The following is a 23,987-nucleotide window of genomic DNA, read 5'->3' as shown; positions in this document are numbered from 1 at the left end:
CTTTTGAGGGTCAAAATGGCCCGTACAGCTCAGTTAGTAGAGCCCGGTACAGGAGAGGACTTAAAATTATCTACACTTTCTACTTTGTCTCGAGAGAATTTTTTTTACTTTTTTGTCTCTTAAAGATTTTTTTTGGTTAATAAAATTTATTAAAATAAAAAATAAAAAATAAAAAATAAAAATATTAACCGTATATACGACAGAATAATTTATTATTATTTTCTTGAAAATCCTCATAAACCTAACCTTGGTGTTTACAGACACTCTCAACTGCGAATTTGAGAGAGTTTTAGCTATGGCGGCGGCGGCAAATCTCTACTCTCCTTCACCCTCACTACCCAGAACCCTGAAACACTCCCTTAACTCAATCCCCACTGCCCGTGTTCCGATTCGACTTCACAAATCTTTCAAAAATCTCTCCCTAAAAGCTGTTCTTTCACAAAACCCTTCTAAAACTCAGCCTGAAACAGCCCAATTTCAGCATTGTTTCTCCAAATCCTCTGATGGGTTTCTTTACTGCGAGGGGATTAAGGTTCAGGAAGTCATGGAATCGGTTGATAAACGCCCTTTTTACCTCTACAGCAAGCCCCAGATAACTAGAAATGTTGAGGCTTACAAAGAGGCTTTGGAAGGGCTGAATTCGATCATTGGTTATGCGATTAAGGCCAATAATAATTTGAAAGTTTTGGAGCATTTGAGGAAGTTGGGTTGTGGGGCTGTGCTTGTTAGTGGAAATGAGCTTCGGTTGGCTCTTCATGCCGGTTTTGATCCCACCAGGTGAAACTTCCCTAGTCCTTTATTACTGCATTTGAGATTATAAGAGGTATTTGTTATGAGGAAGTAACTGGATGTGGGTTTCATGATGAATTTCCCGTTGAGAATTGTTGGAATGGAGTCTCACATTGGCTAATCTAGGGAATGATCGTGAGTTTATAAGTAAGAAATACATCTCCATTGGTATGAGGCATTTTGGGGAAACCCAAAAGCAAAACCACGAGAGTTTCTACTCAAAGTGGACAACATCATACCATTGTGGAGAGTTGTGATTCTTAACATGATATTAGAGTCATGCCCTAAACTTAGCCATGTCAATAGAGTCCTCAAATGTCGAACAAAAAATTGTGAGCCTCGAAGGTGTAGTCAAAAGTGACTAAAGTGTCGAGCAAAATGTGTACTTTGTTCGGAGCCTCAATTAAGGGGAGGCTGTTTGAGAGCTCTATAGGCCTCAGGGGAGGCTCTATAGTGTACTTTGTTCGAGGAGGGATTGTTTAAGATTGATGGGAGGGAGTCCCACATTCCCTAATTTAGGAAACAATCGTTGGTTTATTAGTAAGGAATACATCTCCGTTAGTATGAGGCCTTTTGGGGAAACCCAAAAGCAAAGCCATGAGAGCTTATGCTTAAAGTGAACAATATCATACCATTGTGGAGAGTTGTGATTCCTAACATTTCCAAGCCGGATTTTCTTCGGTCCTTGCATATTCAATTGTTTGTGAACTTTTTTCACTTAAAAAATCAGTTTCCGCCCCATTGTTTTCCATTTTCTCGAACTGATTTTACCTTTAACGATCGGTTTACAGATGTATTTTTAATGGGAACGGTAAGCTTTTGGAGGATTTGGTTCTAGCTGCGGAACAAGGTGTTTTTGTGAATGTGGATAGTGAGTTTGACTTGGAAAATATTGTGGCTGCTGCAAGAATTTCTGGAAAGAAAGTTAATGTTTTACTTCGTATTAATCCGGATGTGGACCCTCAGGTAAGGGCTTATAACTATTTATTATGAATGTGTGTTGCTGCTTTTATTCTTCAACCGTTCATATCGTGTGAAAAGTTCGGTATGAAATGAGTCATCTTTTAATACAAAAGTTTTATGGAAGGAGTAAGTTAGTTAAATAAATGTTAGCAATCATCTTTCAATAACAAAAAAACTCGATAGGGTGGGATTGCTGTTATAGAGTGTAACTCGTACTTCATATCTGATAGGATAGCCCAAACCCACCGTTAGCAGATATTATCCGTTTTGGTCCATTACGTATAGTTGTCAGCCTCACGGTTTTAAAACGCGTCTACTAGGGAGAGGTTTCCACACCCTTATAAGGAACGTTCGTTTCCCTCTCCAACCTACGTGAGATCTCACATCCTGTGACGTCCACAAAACTCGCCTTTTGTACTTATACTCCATCAATACAAGTGCTACCTCAATCCCCCAACTCAATAAATCTTCCCCTGCTATCCCCAAACAATCGAATGGGAAAATTGGTCGTGCTACTTAGTCACTTGGCTCCTTGCTCGTCTTGTGAGAGTCGTACAACAGGGAGGCCTAGTGTTGTCAAGTTGAACCTTCTAACTCAACATTACTATTTGGTTCATCAAAAGCTTATTTGATAGATTCCTTGTGATTCACTCTAGGTTCAAGTGCAAGAAAGTTGGTTAAAACACCATAGTTTTTGCATAAGAAAAGGTCTAATATGAGTATTTCAGTTTATAATGCAGGAAAGGAGCAAGAATACCTATTGCTGAAGTTCACTTTAAACCATAAAACTTGTATCTTATCATTGATTACAGTCAATATTTCCTCAAACAATTATCATGTTACCATGAAGGTTTGCCGTGTCGTTCTAACCGTTCCCTAACTGAGATAAAAAAGGAATGCTTCCTTATCCTCCCTTCCCCTTAGTAGTATCCGATGTTTTCTTAATCGATTCTTTTATCTTTGTTGTTAACAAATTGACTACTCACTGTATGCATTACTCAATGATAGCATTCCTCCGTTTGCCCAAGCCCACCGCTAGTAGATATTGTACTTTTTGGCCTTTTCGTTCGGGCTTCCCCTCAAGGTTTTTAAAACGTGTTTGCTAGGGAGAGGTTTCCACACCCTTATAAAGAATGCTTCGTTCTCCTCTCCAACCGACGTGGGATCTCACAAAATCCATCTACAGTTTACTTTGTACTCTGTAGTTAGCACCCAAACGTCAATATTTTGAAAATAATGCGTTCTAACCTTGAAAAGAAAAACTATTTCACATCTAGTTGCAACCGAAAAGCATATATAAAGCTACCTATTTTTTCCATTTATGTTTATAATTTGTGGTAAGTTAATTGTTATCATTCCATAATTTGATGGCTGTGTACAATGTTTACATAGGTACATCCTTACGTTGCCACTGGTAACAAAAACTCGAAATTCGGTATTAGAAATGAAAAGTTGCAATGGTTTCTTGATGCTGTCAAGGCACATCCCGACGAGCTTAAGCTTGTCGGGGCCCATTGCCATCTTGGTTCAACCATCACCAAGGTAAGCTTTCAACTATTACATCTTCCTCAATCTTTCATTATGAAATAGTTGTATTGAACTTGTATAAGCTGTGGCTATAACTTTTTAACATCTATACTGATAATTGTGTAAGTTCATGAACTGTTCGTGGTTGCTCTTAATTTATCTTGTCATTTTCTTGGATTACTGATATCATTTGTTTTTATGGTAGGTGGACATATTCAGAGATGCTGCAGAACTAATGGTCAACTACATTGACCAGATCAGAGATCAAGGTTTTGAAGTCAACTACCTAAACATTGGAGGTGGACTTGGGATAGATTATTATCATGCTGGTGCCGTTCTTCCTACTCCGAGAGATCTAATTAATACGGTCCGTCTTTAAAAAACTTTAAATGTAGTTTTTCTATTACCGTGTTTAACCCGATCTAATTATTGTCGTGGGTTGAACGCTGATAGAGATTTAGTAATATATTGGTCATGTGAAAACTATTTAGTGTTGGAATAACTTTTTGACCCATCTGGCACCTTGGTATCCTTAGTGGTTTAGGACTCGGGTTTTAGTTGCTTGATGCATGAAATGAAGCTATAGTTCATATTGTTGAGGATTGTTGGGAGATGAGTCTCATCGGCTAATTAAGTGGTTGATCATGGGTCTGTAAGTAAGGAATATATCTCCATTGGTATGAGGCCTTTGGGGAAACCAAAAGTAAAGCCACGAGAGCTTATGCATGCTCAAAATGGGCAATATCATACCATTACGGAGGGTTGTGATTAACTTAGCCATGTCAATAGAATTCTCAAATGTCGAACAAAGAAGTTGTGAGCTTCGAAAGTGTTGTAAAAAGTGACTCAAGTGTCGAACAAAGGGTGGACTTGTTCGAGGGCTCTAGAGAAGGAGTCGAGCCTCGATTAAGAGGAGGTTGTTTGAGGGCTCCATAGGCCTCAGGGAGGCTCTATGGTGTACTTTGTTCGAAGGGAGGATGGTTGAAGATCGTTGGGAGAGGAGTCCCACATCGGCTAATTAAGGGGTTGATCATGGGTGTATAAGTACGGAGTACATCTCTATTGGTATGGGGCCTTTTAGGGAAATCAAAAGCAAAGCCACGAGAGCTTATGCTCAAAGTAGACAATATCATACCATTGTAGAGGGTTGTGATTTCTAACACATATTACCATGTCTATCCTTATGCTTTGCGTGGCATGGTTTCGATATTGATGTTTCATGTACACTTTTCTACGAGCTATTCTTTTATTCTTGCCTGTCGAGAATTATACTATGATTTGTAAACATTCTCAAATGTGGCTGCTAATGCAGGTTCGGGAGCTGGTCCTTTCACGAGATCTTAATCTAATCATTGAACCCGGGAGATCACTTATCGCCAATACTTGCTGTTTGGTTAATCGAGTTACGGGGGTAAAAACTAACGGGACGAAAAACTTCATTGTAATCGATGGAAGCATGGCTGAACTTATCCGTCCTAGTCTTTATGATGCATATCAAGTAAGTATTCCACTAGAATGATTGTATCTTGTTGTTAGACATACTAATCATGCTTGGAGATGAACAAACTCTTTTCTACGACCGCGTCTTAGTTTTCCGACATGCTCTTCGTTCTATGATTAGTATGACACTCTTTCTAAGAGTACTTATTTGGGCCTCTTGGCTGTCAAATACACCATTTAGTACTTATACGTGGCGATAATTAGATCGACTCGGTGTTTGATGCAGCACATAGAGTTGGTTGCCCCAGCATCGCCTGGTGCCGAGATCTCAACTTTCGATGTGGTTGGTCCTGTCTGTGAGTCTGCAGATTTCTTAGGGAAGCAAAGGGAACTCCCAACTCCAACCAAGGTAGTATCTTATCCTGCTAGGGACCGGTCACGAGTCGTGGCCATGGTGATACTTCTGTAATATCCGAAGAAAATATAAGAACGTGGTCTATAACGACGGGTAAATTTTCTTTGCAGGGGGCTGGCTTGGTTGTCCATGATGCTGGTGCGTACTGCATGAGTATGGCATCGACTTACAATCTCAAGATGCGCCCTCCCGAGTACTGGGTATGTCGCTTCTGCCTCGTTAACATGCCACTTTAGGAAATCTAAGCTAAGCTAAGTTCATTTTGATTGCTCTGATCTTAAATGAAGTTATAAGAACTTGATTCTTTGAATTTAGGTTGAAGAAGATGGATCAGTGTCCAAAATCAGGCATGGCGAGTCGTTCGACGACCACCTCCGGTTCTTCGAAAATCTTTGATCAGAGATCCGAGTCCTTTCACATTGTCGGATATATCGCGTTTATGACATGTATGTTTGCTTTTTCCAATTGATCAAACATGCTGTTAGCCAATGTTGACTTTTAGAAAGACAGTTCTTGAACTCGTGTAACCTTAAAAAGCAAATAAAAACATGTTCTTGTTTCTCATCCTATGTTGTATGTGCATAGAAGAATGGTAGGATCGCTGTCTCATTGAGCTAAAAGATAGCAGACAGCAAATATGGAGTGGAGGCTGGATCCTTGAGTTGATTGTCATTTTAGTCCTCGAGATTTGATAACGGTTTCGTTTGATTCCAACATATAATATAACGATAGGGACGATCCAATTCACGTGCAAAACGGGTATACCTTCGATGTGTTAGCGTAAAAAAGGTGACTTGTCTTAGAGTTAGAAAATATGTAAAAGCCTAAGAACAAAGTTTACATACAAACCCGTACGAGTCTTGCACTTAACTTTGAAATCTTTATGAATTAACCACCGGAAAAAATGTGCATATTGTTGATATTGACCGTAACTATTCATTTTTTTAAGTATTTTATCATTATATACTCGTGATCATTTTCATTCAGATGAGGTATCAGTTGATTCATATTACTCTTTATTTACTCGGGTTTCACATCAATTGAACCTTACTCGGGTTTCTCATCGAACTCATAAATGATAGGCTAAATTAATAAAAATATCCTTACACTTTGTACTCTGTCTCAAAACAAAATTAATAACATAATTTTTGAAACAAATTATTAGAAACAAATTATTAACTGTTCCATTCAAAATTAACGGTAAAGATATTTTTAGACTTATTATTGAGATTTTTAAAAATTTAAAAATATTTTTTTAGTTGGTTCGAGAATATTTTTATTAATTTAATCACGAGAAACGAGAAGATTTTTCTAAAATAGTAAAAAAAAAAAAAAAAAGTGATATTTCATTAGAGAAAGAAAGAAGTGATTCAATCTCTAAAAGTCTAACCGAGAAAAATTTTCAAATTCCTTTAAGAACTTTTGTTGAAAACAGGTGAAGAGAGAATAGAAAGAAAGTAGAGCCACACTTCGATCTCGAATATATCCATTTCGGATCATAGACGGCGGCAGCCCGCAGGAAACGCGTCTTTGGATTATCCTCCGTTTACTTCTTCACCACTTTTCCACATAAACCCTCTTCCATTGGAGCCCAAAAAGTTCAAAAAACCCAAAAACATCGAAACGGGATAAAGAAAATAACCGGTTTTTCATCCTAAAAAATCCCCACCTGCTGGATTTCCCTTTCCTCCTCCCTTTTCACCATTACTCTACCCGTTTCAGAAATACCCATTTCGTAAAACCCCCCAAAATCCAAACAACACAGCGCCCTAAACCTAACCCTCTTCCAATCGAAGGTCAGCCTAAGTTTATCTTAGGCTTTTTCGAGTTGAATATTCTTAGCCCGCGTTTAATCTCGGTGGGTTGCGCCTAATTCTCCCTTTTCCCCCTGATTTTGCTATGTCATTTTGGGATTGGATTGTTAGGGACTGAGTTTTGGGTTCTGTTATTGATTTTGCTTTCTGGGTTGGAGCTTAAATGCTCTTTCTGTAATTGGGTGATCGTCCAATGTTCTTATTATTCTTCATGCTTTTCGTTGATTGAATTTGCATTTGACCTGTGAGTAGTTTATTGCATGTGCCCTTTTGTTCTTTTTCTTTTTCATGCGTTGTTGGTTTGATTCTGTCTCTTGTTCGTCTCTTTATGACATTATCCCTTATCTCTATTGCCAAGCGAATGTGAGCGGTAAGGATTGTGTTTTTTAAATGATCTTGCCTGCAATTTGTTAGGTTGGGAAGAATCTGGAGGTAAAGTGAAGGAAAAAGATAAACAATTGTTTACATCTTTATCCTTGTTCTTTTGTTCTTTGATTTTGATGTTTTTAATTGATTCTGTTCATGTAAAACTATGGATTTGGAAGTCGGTTTCGTTTTTAAGTGGATTTCATTTGTTTGGAAGAATAATTAAGTGAATATGGAATTATGTACTGTTCCTTTGAACCAAAAGATAGATCAATTAGAAAAGTAAGCCATAGACGGAATGAAAGTTTAGCTTAATCCTCCTTTGAATGGTGTGATATCCCACATTGGTCGAGGAGGAGAACGAAACACCCTTTATAAGGGTGTGGTAACCTTTTCCTAGCAGATGCGTTTTAAAGCCTTGAGGGGAAACCCAAAAGGGAAAGCCCAAAGAGGACAATATCTGCTAGCGGTGGGCCTGAGCCATTACAAATAGTATCAGAGCCAGACACGGGGCGATGTGCTAGGGAGGAGGTTGTTCCCTGAAGGGATAGACACGAGGCGGTGTGCCAATAAGGACGTTGGGCCCTGGGGTGGATTTAGGGGGGTCCCACATCAATTTGAAAAAGGAACGAGTGCCAGCGAGGACGCTGGGCCCTGAAGGGGGTGGATTGTGATATCCCACATTGGTTGGGGAGAAGAACAAAACACCCTTTATAAGGGTGTGGAAACCTTTCCCTAGCAGATGTGTTTTAAAGCCTTGAGGGGAAGCTTGAAAGGGAAAACCCAAAGAGGACAATATCTGCTAGTGGTGGGCCTGGGCCGTTACAAATGGTATCAGAGCTAGACACCGGGCGATGTGCCAAGGAGGAGGCTGTTCCTTGAAGGGAGTAGACACGAGGTGGTGTGCCAATAAGGACGCTGGGCCTCGAAGGGGGTGGATTTAGTGGGGGTCCCACATCGATTTGAGTAGGGAACGAGTGTCAGCGAGGACGCTAGGCCCTGAAGGGGGGTGGATTGTGATATCCCACGTTGGTTGGGGAGGAGAACGAAACACCCTTTATAAGGGTGTGGAAACCTTTCCCTAGCAATCGTGTTTTAAAGCCTTGAGGGGGAGCTCGAAAGGGAAAACCCAAAGAGGACAATATCTGCTAGTGGTGGGCCTGGGCCGTTACAAACGGTGAACTATTTCTTTTTTTTTTATTGTGAAGCAACAATTTCATTGGTTTTACAAATCTTGTTCTGTGCCCCTTGGCATCTGTCTATGGAGAGTTATAATCTTCATCTATATTAAGCAGAAGTTTTTCAAGTTCATGAGAGTTTAAGATTGTTTTGTGAAATGGAAGTGTTTGTTCATTCAATAAAAGAGTTTTGAATGCTTTAATCCTTTGGATCATGTTCTATATGATTTATTTCTGAAGTTTTCTGGTTGTCTTAAATTTCAGGTTCTACCGCACTTCCGTGGAAGCTGGTCGTGCGGGGAAAAATCATTGAAGTCACCGTTATTTAGGTTCGGTCAAGTTTTTAGTTCTAATATGGCTGCTGATCCTCTGACAAGCTCGAATGGAAATGCCAATGTCAATGCACCACCTAATCCGCGAAGGACTTATCAAGTCGTTGTAGCTGCTACTGAAAATATGGGTATTGGTAAGGATGGGAAACTTCCATGGAGGTTGCCTTCTGATCTCAAATTTTTTAAGAACATAACCACGACAACATCAGATCATGGGAAAAGGAATGCAGTTCTAATGGGTCGTAAAACATGGGAGAGTATTCCGGCTGAGTATCGACCTCTACCTGGTCGTCTCAATGTTGTTCTGACTCGTTCTGGAAGTTTCGACATTGCCACTGTCGAAAATGTTATAATATGTGGTAGTATGACGTCTGCTTTGGAATTATTAGCAGCTTCGCCTTACTGTTTGTCAATAGAGAAAGTGTTTGTTATAGGTGGTGGTGAGATATTAAGGTGTGCACTTGTTTTCGAGACCTCCGTTAGTGTACTATTTTGTTTGTTTCGGTGCACTGATTCTATTTTTAATGCAGGGAAGCTCTGAACGCCCCCGAGTGTGATGCGGTCCACGTTACTGAAATCGAGACAAACGTTGAATGCGACACCTTCATACCAGCTATTGACAAGTCTATGTTTCAGCCATGGTACTCATCCTTTCCCGTGGTGGAAAATAACTTACGATATTCGTTCACTAGTTATGTTCGTGTGAGGAGCTCAACCGAACCAACCATTGATCAGAACAATGGTCTGGTCTCTCATAACAAACCCGATTCTTTTAACTTCGAAGCTAAGAACTTCTCTTGCCTACCCAAGGAGATTTTCGAGAGGCACGAGGAGTACTTGTACCTAAAACTTGTTCAAGAAATCATCTCAGACGGTACTTCCAAGGATGATAGAACGGGAACGGGTACTTTGTCAAAATTTGGTTGCCAGGTAACGTTATCTTTCTTATTATTTGACATATTTATCTTTTATACAAGTTGCTCTATTTCGAATGCTACGTGTTCATCTCTTGTTCGTGGTATCTGTACAGATGCGGTACAACTTGCGCAAAACTTTTCCGCTGCTTACAACTAAGGCATGTGCTCGTTTCGTATTTTGGTTTCCTTTGTAGCTGTAGCATGAAAGAAAAACTCCCTTTTTTACTCGTCTTGTTTCCGTTTTTCAATTTCTTAAATCGGGTGCATCGTATATCGTAATGGTTTAGTCGTTGACATATATTCGTACCACGTGATCCTTCAGAAAGTATTTTGGCGAGGGGTTGTTGAAGAACTTCTTTGGTTCATCAGTGGTTCAACGAATGCAAAGGTAAGGCGCTATGCTATCACTAGCACTTAAAGCTTTACTTCACTAGTCTGTGGTTGTGATTGTACAACCCCGCACCCCGCACGTTGAGTTAGAATTTCTTGGTTTAGGAATTAGGAACTAAGCGATTAAGTGTTTTGCTTTCTTGGTTTAGTGGTTGCGGTGTTTCGGTTCATAGCTTGGGGCCTTGTATGATTTGTGTTTCGGTTCATAGTCTCCCTAGTTTTCCTTTGTGAAATCCCACGTCGGTTGGGGAGGAGAACGGAACATTCTTTATAAGGGTGTGGAAACCTCTCGCTAGTAGATGCGTTTTAAAAACCTTGAGAGGAAGCCTAGAAGGGAAAGTCCAAAGAGGACGATATCTGCTAGCGGTGGGCTTGGGCTGTTCTCAACCATTGTTTGTAGGGCTAGACCTACTCCATTGTGGTTTATCTTGCATTGGCATCTTGTTTTGGCCTACAAGTGAGGCCTTATTTTCGACATTATCAACAGGTTCTTCAGGAGAAAGGCATTCATATATGGGATGGCAACGCGTCGAGAGATTACCTCGATAGGCAATTACTTATACCTTCGAAATTTGATTCTTTTTAATATGAAACTAGAGAAGTTTGAGTTTTTTTTGTATATAATTTGAGCTATAATTCTGTTTTTTTTTTTTGGGTAATCTTAGTATTGGTTTAAGAGAAAGGGAGGAAGGCGACTTGGGACCCGTATACGGGTTTCAGTGGCGACACTTTGGTGCTAGGTTCGTCGATAACTTCGATGATCTCTTAAGTTTGTTTTTATTTTATTGCGGATTCGAGCTTTAATGCTTTCGACGCTTCTTCTACAGGTATACTGACATGCATGCTGACTACACTGGTCAAGGATTTGATCAGTTGCTAGATGTTATTAACAAGATTAAAAATAATCCCGATGATCGGAGGATCGTTCTTTCTGCGTGGAATCCATCTGATCTCAAACTGATGGCACTCCCGCCTTGCCACATGTTCGCTCAGGTTGGACTCGAGTGCATGATGTTCCGTGTCTTTAACTTGTTTCCTTAGCGTTGTTTATTGATCGCCTTTTGCAGTTTTATGTAGCGAACGGGGAGTTATCGTGTCAAATGTATCAGCGCTCTGCTGATATGGGCCTTGGTGTTCCATTTAATATTGCGTCGTATGCTCTTCTGACGTGCATGATTGCTCATGTTTGTGGTATGCTACTCTATATGATCAGTAGTTTGTTTTCTACTATCGTGAGATCCCACATCGATTGGAGAGGGTAACGGATCATTCTTTATAAGGGTGTGGAAACCTCTCCGTAATAAACGCGTTTTAAAACCGTGAGGCTGACGACGATACGTAATAGCTCAAAATGGACAATATCTGTTAGCTATAGGCTTGGACGGTTACAAATGGTATCAGAGTCAGACACCGGGCAGTGTGTCAGCGAGGTCACTGGGCTCCCAAGGGGGTGGATTGTGAGATCCCACATCAGTTGGAGAGGGGAACGAAGCATTGTTTATAAGGGTGTGGAAACCTCTCCCTAACAGACGCGTTTTAAAACCGTGAGGCTGATGACGATATGTAACTGGACAAACCGGACAATGATTTAATTATCTTTATACACATCTATATGGCTCTTTAAACATTCCTCCCCTACATTTGTACTTTTAGTTGCATTAAAAAGTTTATTCTTCCTACGTGCAGATCTTGCTTACGGAGACTTCATACATGTGATCGGAGACGCTCATGTTTACCGTACTCACGTGCGGCCATTGCAGGAACAGCTTCAGAAACTCCCGAAACCGTTCCCTGTAAGTCGGAAAACTATAATTACATGCTTCTTCCATGCTAGCTTTCGCTAACTTGCTGTTTTTAATATTACACCGGCCTTACCGTATTGTAGGTTTTGAATATAAACCCCGAGAAGAAGGATATCGATTCGTTCGTGGCAGCTGATTTCGAGCTAACAGGTTATGACCCTCATGAGAAGATAGCAATGAAAATGGCAGTATAGAACATGATCTAGCTGCCCCAGCAGACAAAGGAGACTAAGTTCCTTCTACCACATATTCTCCAAATTTTGAGGTAAGTACACAATAATCACCATGAAAAATGTCGGTTTTTAGTTGTTTTGAAATTGATCGTACCAGGTCGAAGAGCTGGTGTATGAAAGCGTTCGTGTTATTCCATGGTACTGAAGCGTTTTGAGCGATATTTCAGGTACGAGCACCAGAAGCTTTGGTTGATATGATCTGCAAATAAAAAGTGTTAATTGGACATACTTTATACTCTTGTCATATGTAGTGAGAATCCTTTAGTCCCTATGGTTGGTTCTAAAGTGATTTAGTTCGGTTTTGTATTTGCTATAGATTTGTTCTCGTTGAAAAAATGAAACGGTTTCACACACGAATACACGGTCAGTACTATTATAATACCATGCTACGTACAAATATAATACAATCTCGATCGATCTTTCTTGGAGTTTATCTGGTTTTGAAACGATGGTGAATTTGATGGATTTTGTTGTGTATACGTTGTTGTTGTTACCTTAAAAGATAGTCGAACCCGCCTTTTGTTTCACGGTCTCTGCTTGATTGAACATATTGCATATTCCATGTTAGAGAACAATGAAGTTAGGAGACCTTTTCCCTAAACGACCAATCTCGATGTTAGACCAAATATTTTAGAGTTTACGTCAAAGTCGAGGGATTTGTGTCTATATCTTTTGAATAATCGTTTGGAAACGGAACGTAGTATCGAAGGTCATATAGGTGGCGATGCTGCCGTGGAGATTAGGAAAGGTGTAACGGGATAAGCCTACCGCTAGTAGATATTGTCCTCTTTGGGTTTTTCTTTCGGGCTTCCCCTCAAGGTTTTTAAAACATGTTTGCTAGGGAGAGGTTTTCAAACCTTTATAAAGAATGTTTTGTTCACCTCTTCAACCGATGTGGGATCTCACAAACCACCTTCCTTTGAGACCCAACGTTCTTGCTGGCACACTGTTCAGTGTTTGGCTCTCATACCATTTGTAACGGCTCAAACCCACTGCTTGCAAATATTGTCCTCTTTGGGCTTCCCCTCAAGGTTTTTAAAACGTAGTTGTTAGAAAGAGGTTTTCACACCCTTATAAAAAAATGTTTCATTCCCCTCTTTAATCGATGTGGGATCTCCCAAACCACCCTCTTTCGAGGCCCAATGTCCTTGTTGGCACACCATTCGGTGTCTGGCTCTCGTACCATTTGTAACGGCTCAAGCCCACCGCTAGCAGATATTGTTTTCTTTGAGTTTTCCCTTTTGGGTTTTCTCAAGTTTTTTAAAACGCATTTACTAGGAAGAAGTTTCCACATCCTTATAAAGAATGTTTCGTTCCCCTCTCCAACCGAGGTGGGATCACACAATCCACCCCCTTCAAGGACAATGTTCTCGTTGGCCCTCGCTCCTCTCTCCACAGATCTCACAAAAAGATCTTGAGTTTGTTTTACAATGGAAAGATTGAATTTTAATAGATCATAACAGCAAGGTCACTCTACCTACCCGAGACGAGGCGTGTCTTGAAAGTGGTAGGCGAATTGAGCTAAAAAAAGTGCAAAAGTTGTAGTGACATCTATAAACCCCTTCTTATTTGAGGTTCTTTGTTTGCTGATAGGAATTGAATTGGATGCTTTTTGTTCCATTGAATTGAATATTCTTCAACTTCTTCTCTTTGTCCAATTAACAGCTCTTTTGAATACATTCCCTTTCCATTATTACCATTATCTTTCACATTCAATGAAAATAGAAAGCCTCTCTTCTAAGCTCTTATCCAAATAAAATCTCATTCCTTCTAATTCTACTCGTGATACCGATTAGGTCATAATGTCGTTTTCTGTTGAGTTAGGGGAAAGTTGAAACGCTTTTATGATACTTGGTTGCATATTCAATTGATTTAGATGTGTACTATTGACTAAGAGGTCTAGAAGGAGTTTGAAATCTCTTGATTCTCTGTGTTGTTAAGCTCAAAAAGGTCTTTTTGGTGGACGGTGTTCATGGGTTGAGTAGGTCAGGTCAAGTTAGGACACCAAAAAGGTCTTTTTAGCTAACAATGTTCATGGGTTGGGTTGGGTCAGGTAAAATTTTCAACCTAAATGACCTAATTAAATATTAAGAAAATCGAATTTTTCGAGTCGTGATCTTAATTTGTGATATTTTTTCGAATTCGTCCCTATAGATTTTCTTAATAGAACTCGAAAGGCACAATAGCATGTGTGGTCTCATGAAAAGTGTACCAATTATATTCTCTTTGCATTACAAATTTTATTTGGAGGATTCTCAAATCTCATTAGAATTTGATTCAAATCCATTTAGTGGATTATGATACAATGTTATATATGTCACACATTCTTCAATTTATTAATATCAATTTAGTTTTCTAAGTATAAAGAGATGCTCTAACTCACATTATCGATAATAACGTGTAACAACTATTGTATTTTATAACAATTCTCTTGTCAAGTTATCCATTTGTATACATCGACCAAGAAATTAGAGGTTCAAGTACCCTATTTTACGTATTGTCGAAGAATTTGCATTATATGACGAAATTCATATCTATAACTTAGATCTATATATATATTGACGAATTATATGACGAAATTCATATCTATAACTTAGATCTATATATATATTGACGAATAATTTTAATAAAAATGATGAATATCAATCGAAAGTTATAAAAATATTGTAATTATTTAAGTTATAATGCATAATACCCTATACCTTTTTTTTTTTTTTGTTTTTTTTTTTTTTTTTTTTTTTTTTTTGTTTTACTAAACTTTCTTTATTAAAATTATGTTATATTATTGATTGTTTTGGAAAAATATTAGAATAATTCCATATAAACACTTTTGTTATTTGGATAATATATATGATTTAGGGCTTTATATAAACAACAAGAACACTTTGGATGATGAGCGGTAGATTTCATTCAAATATGTAAAATTAAAATTAAAATGGAGGAGTTCTCAGTTTCTTCTTCTTCTCTCTTTAGGAGTAAGATTCAACTCGTAGCGGTAATCACTTGCAGGATTTACGAGATGCGGAAGATTTGATTTACTTATGGCTAATACCTAAAATACACAGAATTCTTCCTCCCTTCTCAACCTCTGCTGCCGCGCTATGAACGCCTCCACTGTCTGTCGAAACTCTTCGTTGCTCATCCGATCTTCCGGACTCGACCTATTTCTTGTTTCTTCACTCAATCGGACGATTTTCTTACACTTTTCCGTCTCCGATCGGCGAAGTTCACGATGCGGATTTTCTCGCTGTACGACGCCTATTTTCTCCGATTCACTCCTCTGATAATGTTTGATTTCGCCGATTTTTTTTATTGCGATTGAGGTATCGCTGTTGCCGTTGCCGCGGCTGTCATCGATCTGTTTGACGCGATACTCGATCTCGGCGCGGCGAGTTTTCTGATTCTTCTCACTGTTTTGAACGAACTCTTCGTAAAGATCGGCAACCGAATTCTTCTTGCTCGGATCCTTAGCAGAGAACTGTCCAGATTTGGCAAACAGAGTGATTACAATAGCGTTTCCGATCAGAAACACAAAGCGAGGACTGATCAATGTCACCGACAAGCACCGGAAGTACTCGCCAGAGTTCTTGAAGGCGCTCGGCAGATTGCTAGAAAATCTCGTGATCACAACGAGAATCAAGCACAATTCGATGAATCGAAACAGATTAGCGATTTTCCTGACCTGTCGATACTTGAGAATCGCGTTCATCTTCGCTGCTCTTACATCGTAGAAATTGACAGATTCCATTTCCAGAAAGAAACAAAATCAATTCAGCAAAAACCACACCAAAATTTACAAAAACGATCTCGAAAAAATCAAATCAATGTCACAAGTAAACAAACTCCTCCTCCGTCAAATTCTTCGATTCAACCGTAACGATCATCTCCGGTGGAATCACTTCCAGGAAATAGGACGATGCTGCAAAGAAATTGGTGAATGGAAGCATGGAAACAGAGAGAAAAATCAACAACAAAAAAAAAAAAGAGTAATCTCAACTTTTTTCCTTTCCTTTTGCCAAATGAGAAAGTTAGCTTTAATGCTTTGAATGCTTTAGTAGGACTGGTATTTATAGTCGAAAATTTTAAAACATTTTATTTTTATTTTTCTCTTTAATTCATATATTCCATTTACTTTATTTGCAATTTGAAGGCTTTTGTCTAGAAGACTATTTAAAGTTAGGTAACAAAGTCCTTGGAAATTATTTTTTGAGAAATGAAAAACAACATGATATTAAAATAATAATTTTTTTTTTTTTACTTTATTTTTCTATTCCAAAAGTACTTATTTTTTAAAACAATAAAGGTAAAAATACAATATTATTCATCATTTAATATTTAATTCGTATTCCAAAAGTACTTATTTTTTAAAACAATAAAGGTAAAAATACAATATTATTCATCATTTAATATTTAATTCGTATTCTATCGTGTTTTCGACCAGAAGTTAATTAGTCCCTAAATTAGTCAATGTGCGACTTTCAATATCCGGCCAGAAGTTTATAGTATGATTATTCCCTAAAAGTTTACCGTATGATTATTTCCTAAATTAGTCAATTTCCTCTTAATCGAGGCTCGACTCCTTTTTCTTTTGGAGTCTTAGTCATTTTTTCCTATGCCTTCGAGGAAGCTCGACTCCTTTTCTTTTGGAGTCCTTTGTTCGACATTTCATACCAATGGAGAGAGTATTCTTTGATTATAAACCCATGATCATTCCCTAAATTAGTCGATGTGGGACGACGACATCCCGAGACTTTTAGGGTGCCGTCAAGACATATGGACCCTGTCGATGGGGATCGAGATGGCAAGATGAGATGCGACGTTGTATTGAGAGACCTTGGCCCGAGCAGATGCAAGGTCGAGGCGAAAGAGTTGGCCTAGCGTAGAGGCAAGTCGGATGTGTCGCAGACGATTGAACATGCACGCGCAGGCGGCATGTGTGGTCGAACAAGCTTGGATTCCACACAAGTAGGACAGGATTGAGTTGTAACCCTATTTAAAAGGGTCGTCTCAAAGAAGATTATCTAGAAGGGTCGTCTCAAATTATATATATATATATATATATATATATATATATATATATATATATATCATAAGATTCACACCTCTAATTTTTTAGAAAATAATTAATGACTTTATAATTAAAAAATAAAATTTAAAAAAAAAATCCACTTTTTATTTATAATTTTTATACGCTTATTTGAAATAAATAAAAAAACACACGTAGAATTTGAATATTTTGATGCCAATTTATAATTTTTTTAAAAATATTATTTAAAAGTAAGTTATTTAATTGCTGAGTAGACAGACAGATATTGGTGGGAAGATGCCAAGTGGACACCTGAATGGAGGTGCCACGTCGACTTTCTTACTCACTAAGAAAATACCACGTGGCACCTTTTTAATTTTTTTCAATCAATCCTTTGGAAATTTCTTTTTTTTCCATTTTTTTAATTACTTTTATGTCCCGTCAGTCCGACCACAATACGGCCACAACTCTGTCTCCATCATTCGTGGATGCCACGTGTCAGCTTATTACCACTCCATTATTTCCCCTCGTCCAAAAATTATAATATCTTGCTACCAAAATCATCGAAAATATGTGAAAATAAACTAATTTAATTATAACATTTTAATTAATAAAATATGTGTATACATATTGGTTGGATTAGGAAAATAAAATAAATAAATAAATAAAATAAAACTAGCACGAAATTTCAAGTTCGTTGGGTTGGGACTCAAAAAATTCGAATAGAGTTTACGACCCAACCCAACCTAACCCTCAATTTTCAGGTTGGGTTATCGGGTTATTTTTTAATCATTAAAAAAAATTATATTTATCCACTATGCATGTTACATTAATAACTAAATCTCACAAAATTCAAATATCAAACATTTACCAATTATATTACAAACATTTTCTATAATTTAAGGGTGTATACTGGTTGGTGAGTTGATCCGACTAAAAAAATGTCAACCCACGAACCCAATTTTTTGTTTTTCAAAAATTCAACCTAACCAAAACCGAAAAAAGATTGAATCCAACACAACCTTTATGATTGGGTTGGGTGATTCGAGTGAGTCGGATTATTAGGTCATAATTGTTTTTTTAATTATTATTATTATTATTATATATTCAAGATAAAGTTATTTTACAATTATATTATAAAATTGAATTAAAAAAATAAAGTTGTCCAATCAAAATTTCCATTATTAAGTGCAAAAAAAGTTTCCTATATATATAAAACAAAGTATTAGAAAATTAATTAATTATTGTCATCTCAACAATAAAAATAGTAGGCTTTTGATTCAATATAGAGTAACGCTTAATTTTAGAGTTTTTGTGATTAAGTCACCGAAAAAGAAGAGGTACATTGTTGGTACAACTTTATTAAATATTTTTTAACCATCATATCATCTTAATCACTTTTATTTGTATATTGTCATTTTTTACGGTAAAAGAGAGGTACATAAATGAACTGAGTTCACATCCGAATAAGAGCGATCGTGAGAATAGAATAACTAAAAAAGACTTCAAAGAATTGAAAGTTATTAGTCATACCAACAAGATGGACCTTCATTTTTCGGTGGCTCAATTATAAAAACTCTATGGTTAAACATGTTTTTACTTGGATCAATTCTATATTAGGTCAGTTTCTAAGAATTTTCAACTCTATGGTTAAACATGTTTTACTTGGATCAATTCTATATTAGGTCAGTTTGTAATATACCTCATTCACAGTAAAACGACTAAAATTACCTCATTCACTCCTTTCTGTAGGTCAAAATCAATAACTAGAAGCTGACAGATCCGCTTAAAAGGAGAATGCAACGAATTGAATGTTAGAAATCGTGGTAGGCCCATAACCCCTTATGCTCAAAGTGGACAATATCATACCATTGTGGAGAGTTGTGATTCGTAACATGGTATCAGAGTCATGCCCTAAACTTAGTGAGGATAATAGAATCTTCAAATATCAAACAAAGATGGTGAGCCTCGAAGGTGTAGTCAAAAAGTGACTTAAGTGTCAAACAAAAGGTGTACTTTGTTCGAGGGCTCCAAGGGGAGGTTGTTCGAGTGCTCCATAAGCCTCAAGGGAGGCTTATAGTGTAATTTGTTCGAGGGGAGGATTGGTGGGAGTGAGTCCCACATTGGCTAATAGAATGATCATGAGTTTATAAGTAAAAGGAATACATCTCTATTGGTACGAGGCCTTTTGGGGAAGCCCAAAGCAAAGCCACGAGGGTTTATGCTCAAAGTAGACAATATCATACCATTGTGGAGAGTCGTGATTCCTAACATTGAATGATAAATAATATCATATCATTAAAATAGAGAAGAATTTCATAAATACGAACATCATGAAAAAACAAAGATGAATAATATCATATCATATCATATCATATCATATCATATGATCGAGTATCATACCTTTTTATTCAAGTTGAAGCGGTGTGAGAAGTAAAGATCTTGCACCCAAAGTGGAAGCCAAGACATGATGGTTAACAAGCCACTCAAATGCCCCAAAACAATTCGCCTTGGCGGCCTCTTCCTCAGCACTTTCTTCACAACCTCTCTTGCAAAATCCCCTGCATCACTTGATCTCCCACTCTGTGATGCATTTGCCCTCTCTTCTATGGCGTCCTTAAACTTCTTGTAAAGCTTCCATTCTTGGCTTCTCACATTCTCGACCGTGGCGCTCCCAAAATTGGACCTTATGGCCCCGGGTACCACCATCACTACGTCGATACCAAATGGCTTAAGCTCGAGTCGCAGCACATGTGACATAGCATGAACAGCTGCCTTACTAGCACAATACGACCCTGCCCACGGTGTCGGCACGTTCCCTACAACGCTGCCGACATTGACAATGACTCCACTGCCACAAGAAGCCATATGGGGCACCACTTGCTGCACCATCCTCAGCTGCCCAAGCGTGTTTACTTCCCAAGCTTTCCTCACATCCTGCAATGGAAGCTCGGCGAGCGGGCCACTGCTACCGATCCCAGCATTGTTTACCAAGATATCAATACGTCCACAGTTTGAAATTACAGTCTCCACTGCTTTTGCTACACTTTCATCAGATGTCACGTCGAGTTCAAGCGTTTCGACTCTGTGGGGACTTTCGTCGAACACCTGGTGGGCACGTTGGGGAAGGTCGGTGGCGAAGACATGACAGCCCTGTTCGGAAAATGCTTTGCAATATTCGTAGCCAATGCCGCCTTTGGCACAGCCGGTGACTAGAACTACGATCCTATTGTCCATAATTTTGGGAGTTCGCGGCGGCGCTGACGGGGGTTGTTGTTGATAGCGATTTGTAAAGGTGGGTGCTGTGGATATGCTGTGCAGCTGCAGCATATGCTTTGATATAAACTAAGATCGGACGGCAACCGGAAGAAATCCAAGAACTAAATTCCAATGGAATTCCGACATTTATAGATAAGCTAAAGGTCTCCGAGCAATTACAATCACACGAACAATGATCCCCAACCAGAAGAAAAAAAAAAAAAAAAAAATATATATATATATATATATATATATATATATATATATATATATTATTATTATTATTATTATTATTATTATTATTAAATAATAATAATAAATCACACTCCAATTCTAAAAATAAAAAATTAAAAAAAAATTAAAATTATTAGACCACTCTATAATAGTATAATATTGTCCACTTTGAGTATGAGTTCATAGCAGCTTCCCAGAAGGTCTAATATCAATGGAGAGAGTATTATTTGATTATAAACTCATGATCATTCCTTAAATTAACCGGAACTTTAATCATGCAACACTACTAACCAAATCCTGGAGATAAAATAAAATAATTAATTACCCTTATATAAATATATTTTTAATGGAGAAAAGGAAATGGAGTAAAAACAAACATAAAATTTAAAAATTAAAAATTAAAAATTAAAAACTAAGATTACTATTAAACGGAGTCGAAATAATAAATTTAAGAAATTTTCTGGTCTCGTTCTTAAATGATGGTGTTACGTTGGATGTTTGTTCTCACTTATATAAATTAGATTCCGTTTAATAATAATTTAATTTTTTTTATAAAAAAAAAAATAGATTATAAACACTATTTTCGCTCATCAATTTATTTGTTTTGTTAAAAAATGTGAAAATTGTAGTCGAAATCCAAGAAAATAAGAATAAATTTTAGAAACAAAATAATTATAAATGGTTGGAGTTATTAGTTAATGAATTTAAATTTAATAAGACCCTCAAAATTGGTCCAAAACTATTAGAGGTAACATGGGATTCAATAACGGGATTAAATTAGATTACCCAATCCAAACTATAATTGAGTCGGGTTAGGTTTTTCTCGATTTGGGTTAGTTCAATTTTTGGAAAATCGAAAGTTTGGTTCGATTTGAGGGTTGACATATTTTGGTCGGGTCAACCTGACCAACCTAAAAATAGGGCTGCAACTCAAGTAATTTTATATTTTAAAAAAATATAATCTTCATTTCTAACCCAGTTAGCTAACGAGAAAAATCTTTCTCCCTCATGTCTTGTTCTTCATTTAAATAGAGATTCTCCACCTCGTTTGGGATAGTTTCGGGACTCCACGAGTTAAATATACATCACTACTAATGAACGGGTAGATTATCATGCAAACAACACTAGGAATTCAAGCAATGCTTGATTCGGACAGATGAGTCGAGAGCTAAGTGTAGAAAAATGTAGAAAAAACTTGTCATTCACAGTTGAAGCATTGATGACGGTTGCTGTAAAATCGCCACTCGAGCAAAATATATATATATATATATATATATATATATATATATATTTTTTTTTTTTTTTTAATTTAGAAGTATTTTTTAAGTATTTTATTTATTTAAGGGTTATTAAAGTTTACCAAACATTTTAAATTCTATTATTAATTATAATTAAAGGAAAAAAAAAATAAATGGTTGGAAAATAAAACGACAAAACTTTTTTGTATTCGTTATTCTCACATTCAATACCGTTATTATTAGTGATCATTAATTAATAATTTAATATCCATAATTAATTAATTAACTATTTATAATTAATTGTCACTAATATTTATAAAAATTAGAGAGGAATTAAAATATTTGTTTTAAAGAATTGTGATGGTAACATTTAAATCATTCATTATTATTATTTTTTAGTTAAACTTGGATTCGAACCTATGCTCGATATAAAATTTTATAGGATGAAATTTTTATTTATTATATTTTTAATATGTAGCATTTTTTTTTAGATAAAAAAATTGCAAAAGTGAGTTACCGAATTTTTTTTTTTTTAATAGTAATTTGTGTCATATCTATGAGTTATGTTTAAATTAACGCATTATTTATATTTAATTTTTTAGATATATCAATATATCGCTACTATATTATATTTTTAAAATAAAATGATCGATATCTTATAACTGTGCATAAAGTTAATAAAAAAAACTTCAAAATGGTAAGAATTTTTTTTAACTTTTTTAAAAAAATAATAATAATAATAAAAGAGGTTAATGTTATTTTTAAAATTTGATGGGTATTTTTAAACATAATACCGACGATAAATGTATTTTTGAAAAAAAAAAATACAAAATTTAGAGGTATTTAATAATTTAATATAAATATAAATTTTTATTTTTAAAAAAAAAAAAACTCAAAACTATTATAAATAAATTTCTTTAAGATTTTTGTATTTATATTTATATTTATATTTATATTTAACAATATACTATGTGCTAAAAGTCATTTGTTGAAGCCCAGCCCAATATCTTGGCCCATTCCCAAAGTGGGCCCAAATATGTTCTTTATGCATAAATTTTTTAAGAAAAAATAGCTTAAATATATATATATATATATATATATTTTTACTTTTTATTTAAGTCAGCTTTAAAATATTTAATTTTACTCCATCAACTTTCAATAAATTTTATCATTAATATTTTATAATATAAGACTAAAAAAAATATATATATATAAACATATATTTTTTTTGCTATAAAAAATTATATTTTGTATCTATTTAATTTGTTTAGCTTTTAAATTTTATTAATTTATTTTAAAATAATTTCAAAAATGACATGACAATTCTTTTATATTATATTTCAAAAATGACATTTGCAAAGATAGATTTAAAATAATTAAAAGTTATTATCTATGGTTTTATTTTTCGATAGACCCGGTGGGACGGCTATCGTCAATGTTCTAGTACAAATCATATCTCCCTGAATAGTAAAGGAGAAGGCCACCAGCACCCGACTTACCAGAATGTCCCGTGGCACCGTACCCTACTATTCTTTTAATGAATGAAATCCTTTACAGGCAGGAAGTCAATCCATGCGAAAGCGGTGAGCCCGAGGTTACGAGGCGAACGAGTTCAACCGCGAGACAGTAAGTAAAGGGAGAGGAGTGAAACCGCTCAATCATAAAAATTTTAAAATTAAAAATATTTTGAACGTCGGAAAACGTGAGCGGTATTATATTTTTAATTTTTTTTTTTTTTTTAAGAGAAGAGAATAAAAGCATCCACGTGAAATTTTTGTCGGTTGATGCCACAATTATTTGAGTTATTTTAAATAACACTGCCAACCACGTTGTCCAAAATCGCAAAAATCTTCTTTTTTTTTTTTTTAAATAATAATACATCAATGTTAACCGTCAATTTTTTGACACGTGTACGGTTGGCAGATAAACATATTCCTAGTCTGGGGCCCACTTACTTACCAATCAACAAATCACCAAAACGCTGCGTTTCTACACTTTTTTTATTTTTTTTTTTCTTTTTTTATGTAATAAAATTTAGGTGGAAAATATCAATTTGACTCCAAAT

The 23,987-nt window shown here is 36.4% G+C and overlaps 4 protein-coding genes across 5 annotated transcripts; 2 read left to right on the top strand and 2 right to left on the bottom strand.

Annotated features, from left to right (window-relative positions):
- The first annotated feature begins 237 nt into the window (after positions 1 to 237).
- LOC111776903 (diaminopimelate decarboxylase 2, chloroplastic) lies at positions 238 to 5,698 on the top strand. The gene is made up of 8 exons (XM_023656311.2): positions 238 to 777; positions 1,581 to 1,755; positions 3,145 to 3,294; positions 3,485 to 3,646; positions 4,592 to 4,777; positions 5,006 to 5,128; positions 5,245 to 5,334; positions 5,450 to 5,698. The coding sequence occupies exons 1-8, from the start codon at positions 296 to 298 to the stop codon at positions 5,528 to 5,530; spliced, it is 1,449 nt and encodes a 482-aa protein (XP_023512079.2). The 5' UTR covers positions 238 to 295; the 3' UTR covers positions 5,531 to 5,698.
- An 898-nt stretch (positions 5,699 to 6,596) lies between these two features.
- LOC111777623 (bifunctional dihydrofolate reductase-thymidylate synthase) lies at positions 6,597 to 12,599 on the top strand. Of its 2 annotated transcripts, none has more exons than XM_023657300.2 (12): positions 6,597 to 6,992; positions 8,757 to 9,277; positions 9,355 to 9,754; positions 9,855 to 9,899; positions 10,064 to 10,129; positions 10,619 to 10,680; positions 10,797 to 10,871; positions 10,959 to 11,124; positions 11,199 to 11,322; positions 11,818 to 11,924; positions 12,017 to 12,198; positions 12,264 to 12,599. In XM_023657300.2, exons 2-11 carry the CDS (start codon positions 8,847 to 8,849, stop codon positions 12,125 to 12,127), a joined length of 1,587 nt encoding a protein of 528 aa, XP_023513068.2. In that variant the 5' UTR covers positions 6,597 to 6,992; positions 8,757 to 8,846; the 3' UTR covers positions 12,128 to 12,198; positions 12,264 to 12,599. The 2 variants fall into 2 exon arrangements, with proteins under 2 accessions (XP_023513068.2, XP_023513067.2); XM_023657299.2 differs by having other exon boundaries at positions 6,598 to 6,992; positions 12,334 to 12,599.
- Positions 12,600 to 15,050: 2,451 nt separating this feature from the next.
- LOC111777456 (uncharacterized) lies at positions 15,051 to 16,156 on the bottom strand. The gene has a single exon (XM_087118402.1). It carries the CDS (start codon positions 15,912 to 15,914, stop codon positions 15,219 to 15,221), a length of 696 nt encoding a protein of 231 aa, XP_086974528.1. The 5' UTR covers positions 15,915 to 16,156; the 3' UTR covers positions 15,051 to 15,218.
- A 3,276-nt stretch (positions 16,157 to 19,432) lies between these two features.
- LOC111777612 (short-chain dehydrogenase PC-15-like) lies at positions 19,433 to 20,658 on the bottom strand. The gene has a single exon (XM_087118438.1). The coding sequence runs from the start codon at positions 20,520 to 20,522 to the stop codon at positions 19,590 to 19,592; it is 933 nt and encodes a 310-aa protein (XP_086974564.1). The 5' UTR covers positions 20,523 to 20,658; the 3' UTR covers positions 19,433 to 19,589.
- Between the last annotated feature and the right edge of the window lie 3,329 nt (positions 20,659 to 23,987).

Source organism: Cucurbita pepo, chromosome 16 (assembly GCF_057944985.1).
Source record: "Cucurbita pepo subsp. pepo isolate OVF chromosome 16, ASM5794498v1, whole genome shotgun sequence".
Lineage (NCBI taxonomy): Eukaryota > Viridiplantae > Streptophyta > Magnoliopsida > Cucurbitales > Cucurbitaceae > Cucurbita > Cucurbita pepo.
Note: the sequence above shows the minus strand (reverse complement) of the source record. Positions and strands in the feature narration are given on the sequence as shown.

What these genes read in the sequence shown, in the direction of transcription:
- LOC111776903 (XM_023656311.2), top strand. Translation starts at nt 296, where the DNA reads ATGGCGGCGGCGGCAAATCTCTACTCTCCTTCACCCTCACTACCCAGA. An exon ending in CGAGAGATCTAATTAATACG is followed by an intron (nt 3,647 to 4,591) that starts GTCCGTCTTTAA and finishes CTGCTAATGCAG; the next exon opens with GTTCGGGAGCTGGTCCTTTC. An exon ending in GTCTTTATGATGCATATCAA is followed by an intron (nt 4,778 to 5,005) that starts GTAAGTATTCCA and finishes TGTTTGATGCAG; the next exon opens with CACATAGAGTTGGTTGCCCC.
- LOC111777623 (XM_023657300.2), top strand. Translation starts at nt 8,847, where the DNA reads ATGGCTGCTGATCCTCTGACAAGCTCGAATGGAAATGCCAATGTCAAT. An exon ending in GGTGGTGGTGAGATATTAAG is followed by an intron (nt 9,278 to 9,354) that starts GTGTGCACTTGT and finishes TTTTTAATGCAG; the next exon opens with GGAAGCTCTGAACGCCCCCG. An exon ending in TCGAGAGATTACCTCGATAG is followed by an intron (nt 10,681 to 10,796) that starts GCAATTACTTAT and finishes GGGTAATCTTAG; the next exon opens with TATTGGTTTAAGAGAAAGGG.
- LOC111777456 (XM_087118402.1), bottom strand. Translation starts at nt 15,914, where the DNA reads ATGGAATCTGTCAATTTCTACGATGTAAGAGCAGCGAAGATGAACGCG.
- LOC111777612 (XM_087118438.1), bottom strand. Translation starts at nt 20,522, where the DNA reads ATGCTGCAGCTGCACAGCATATCCACAGCACCCACCTTTACAAATCGC.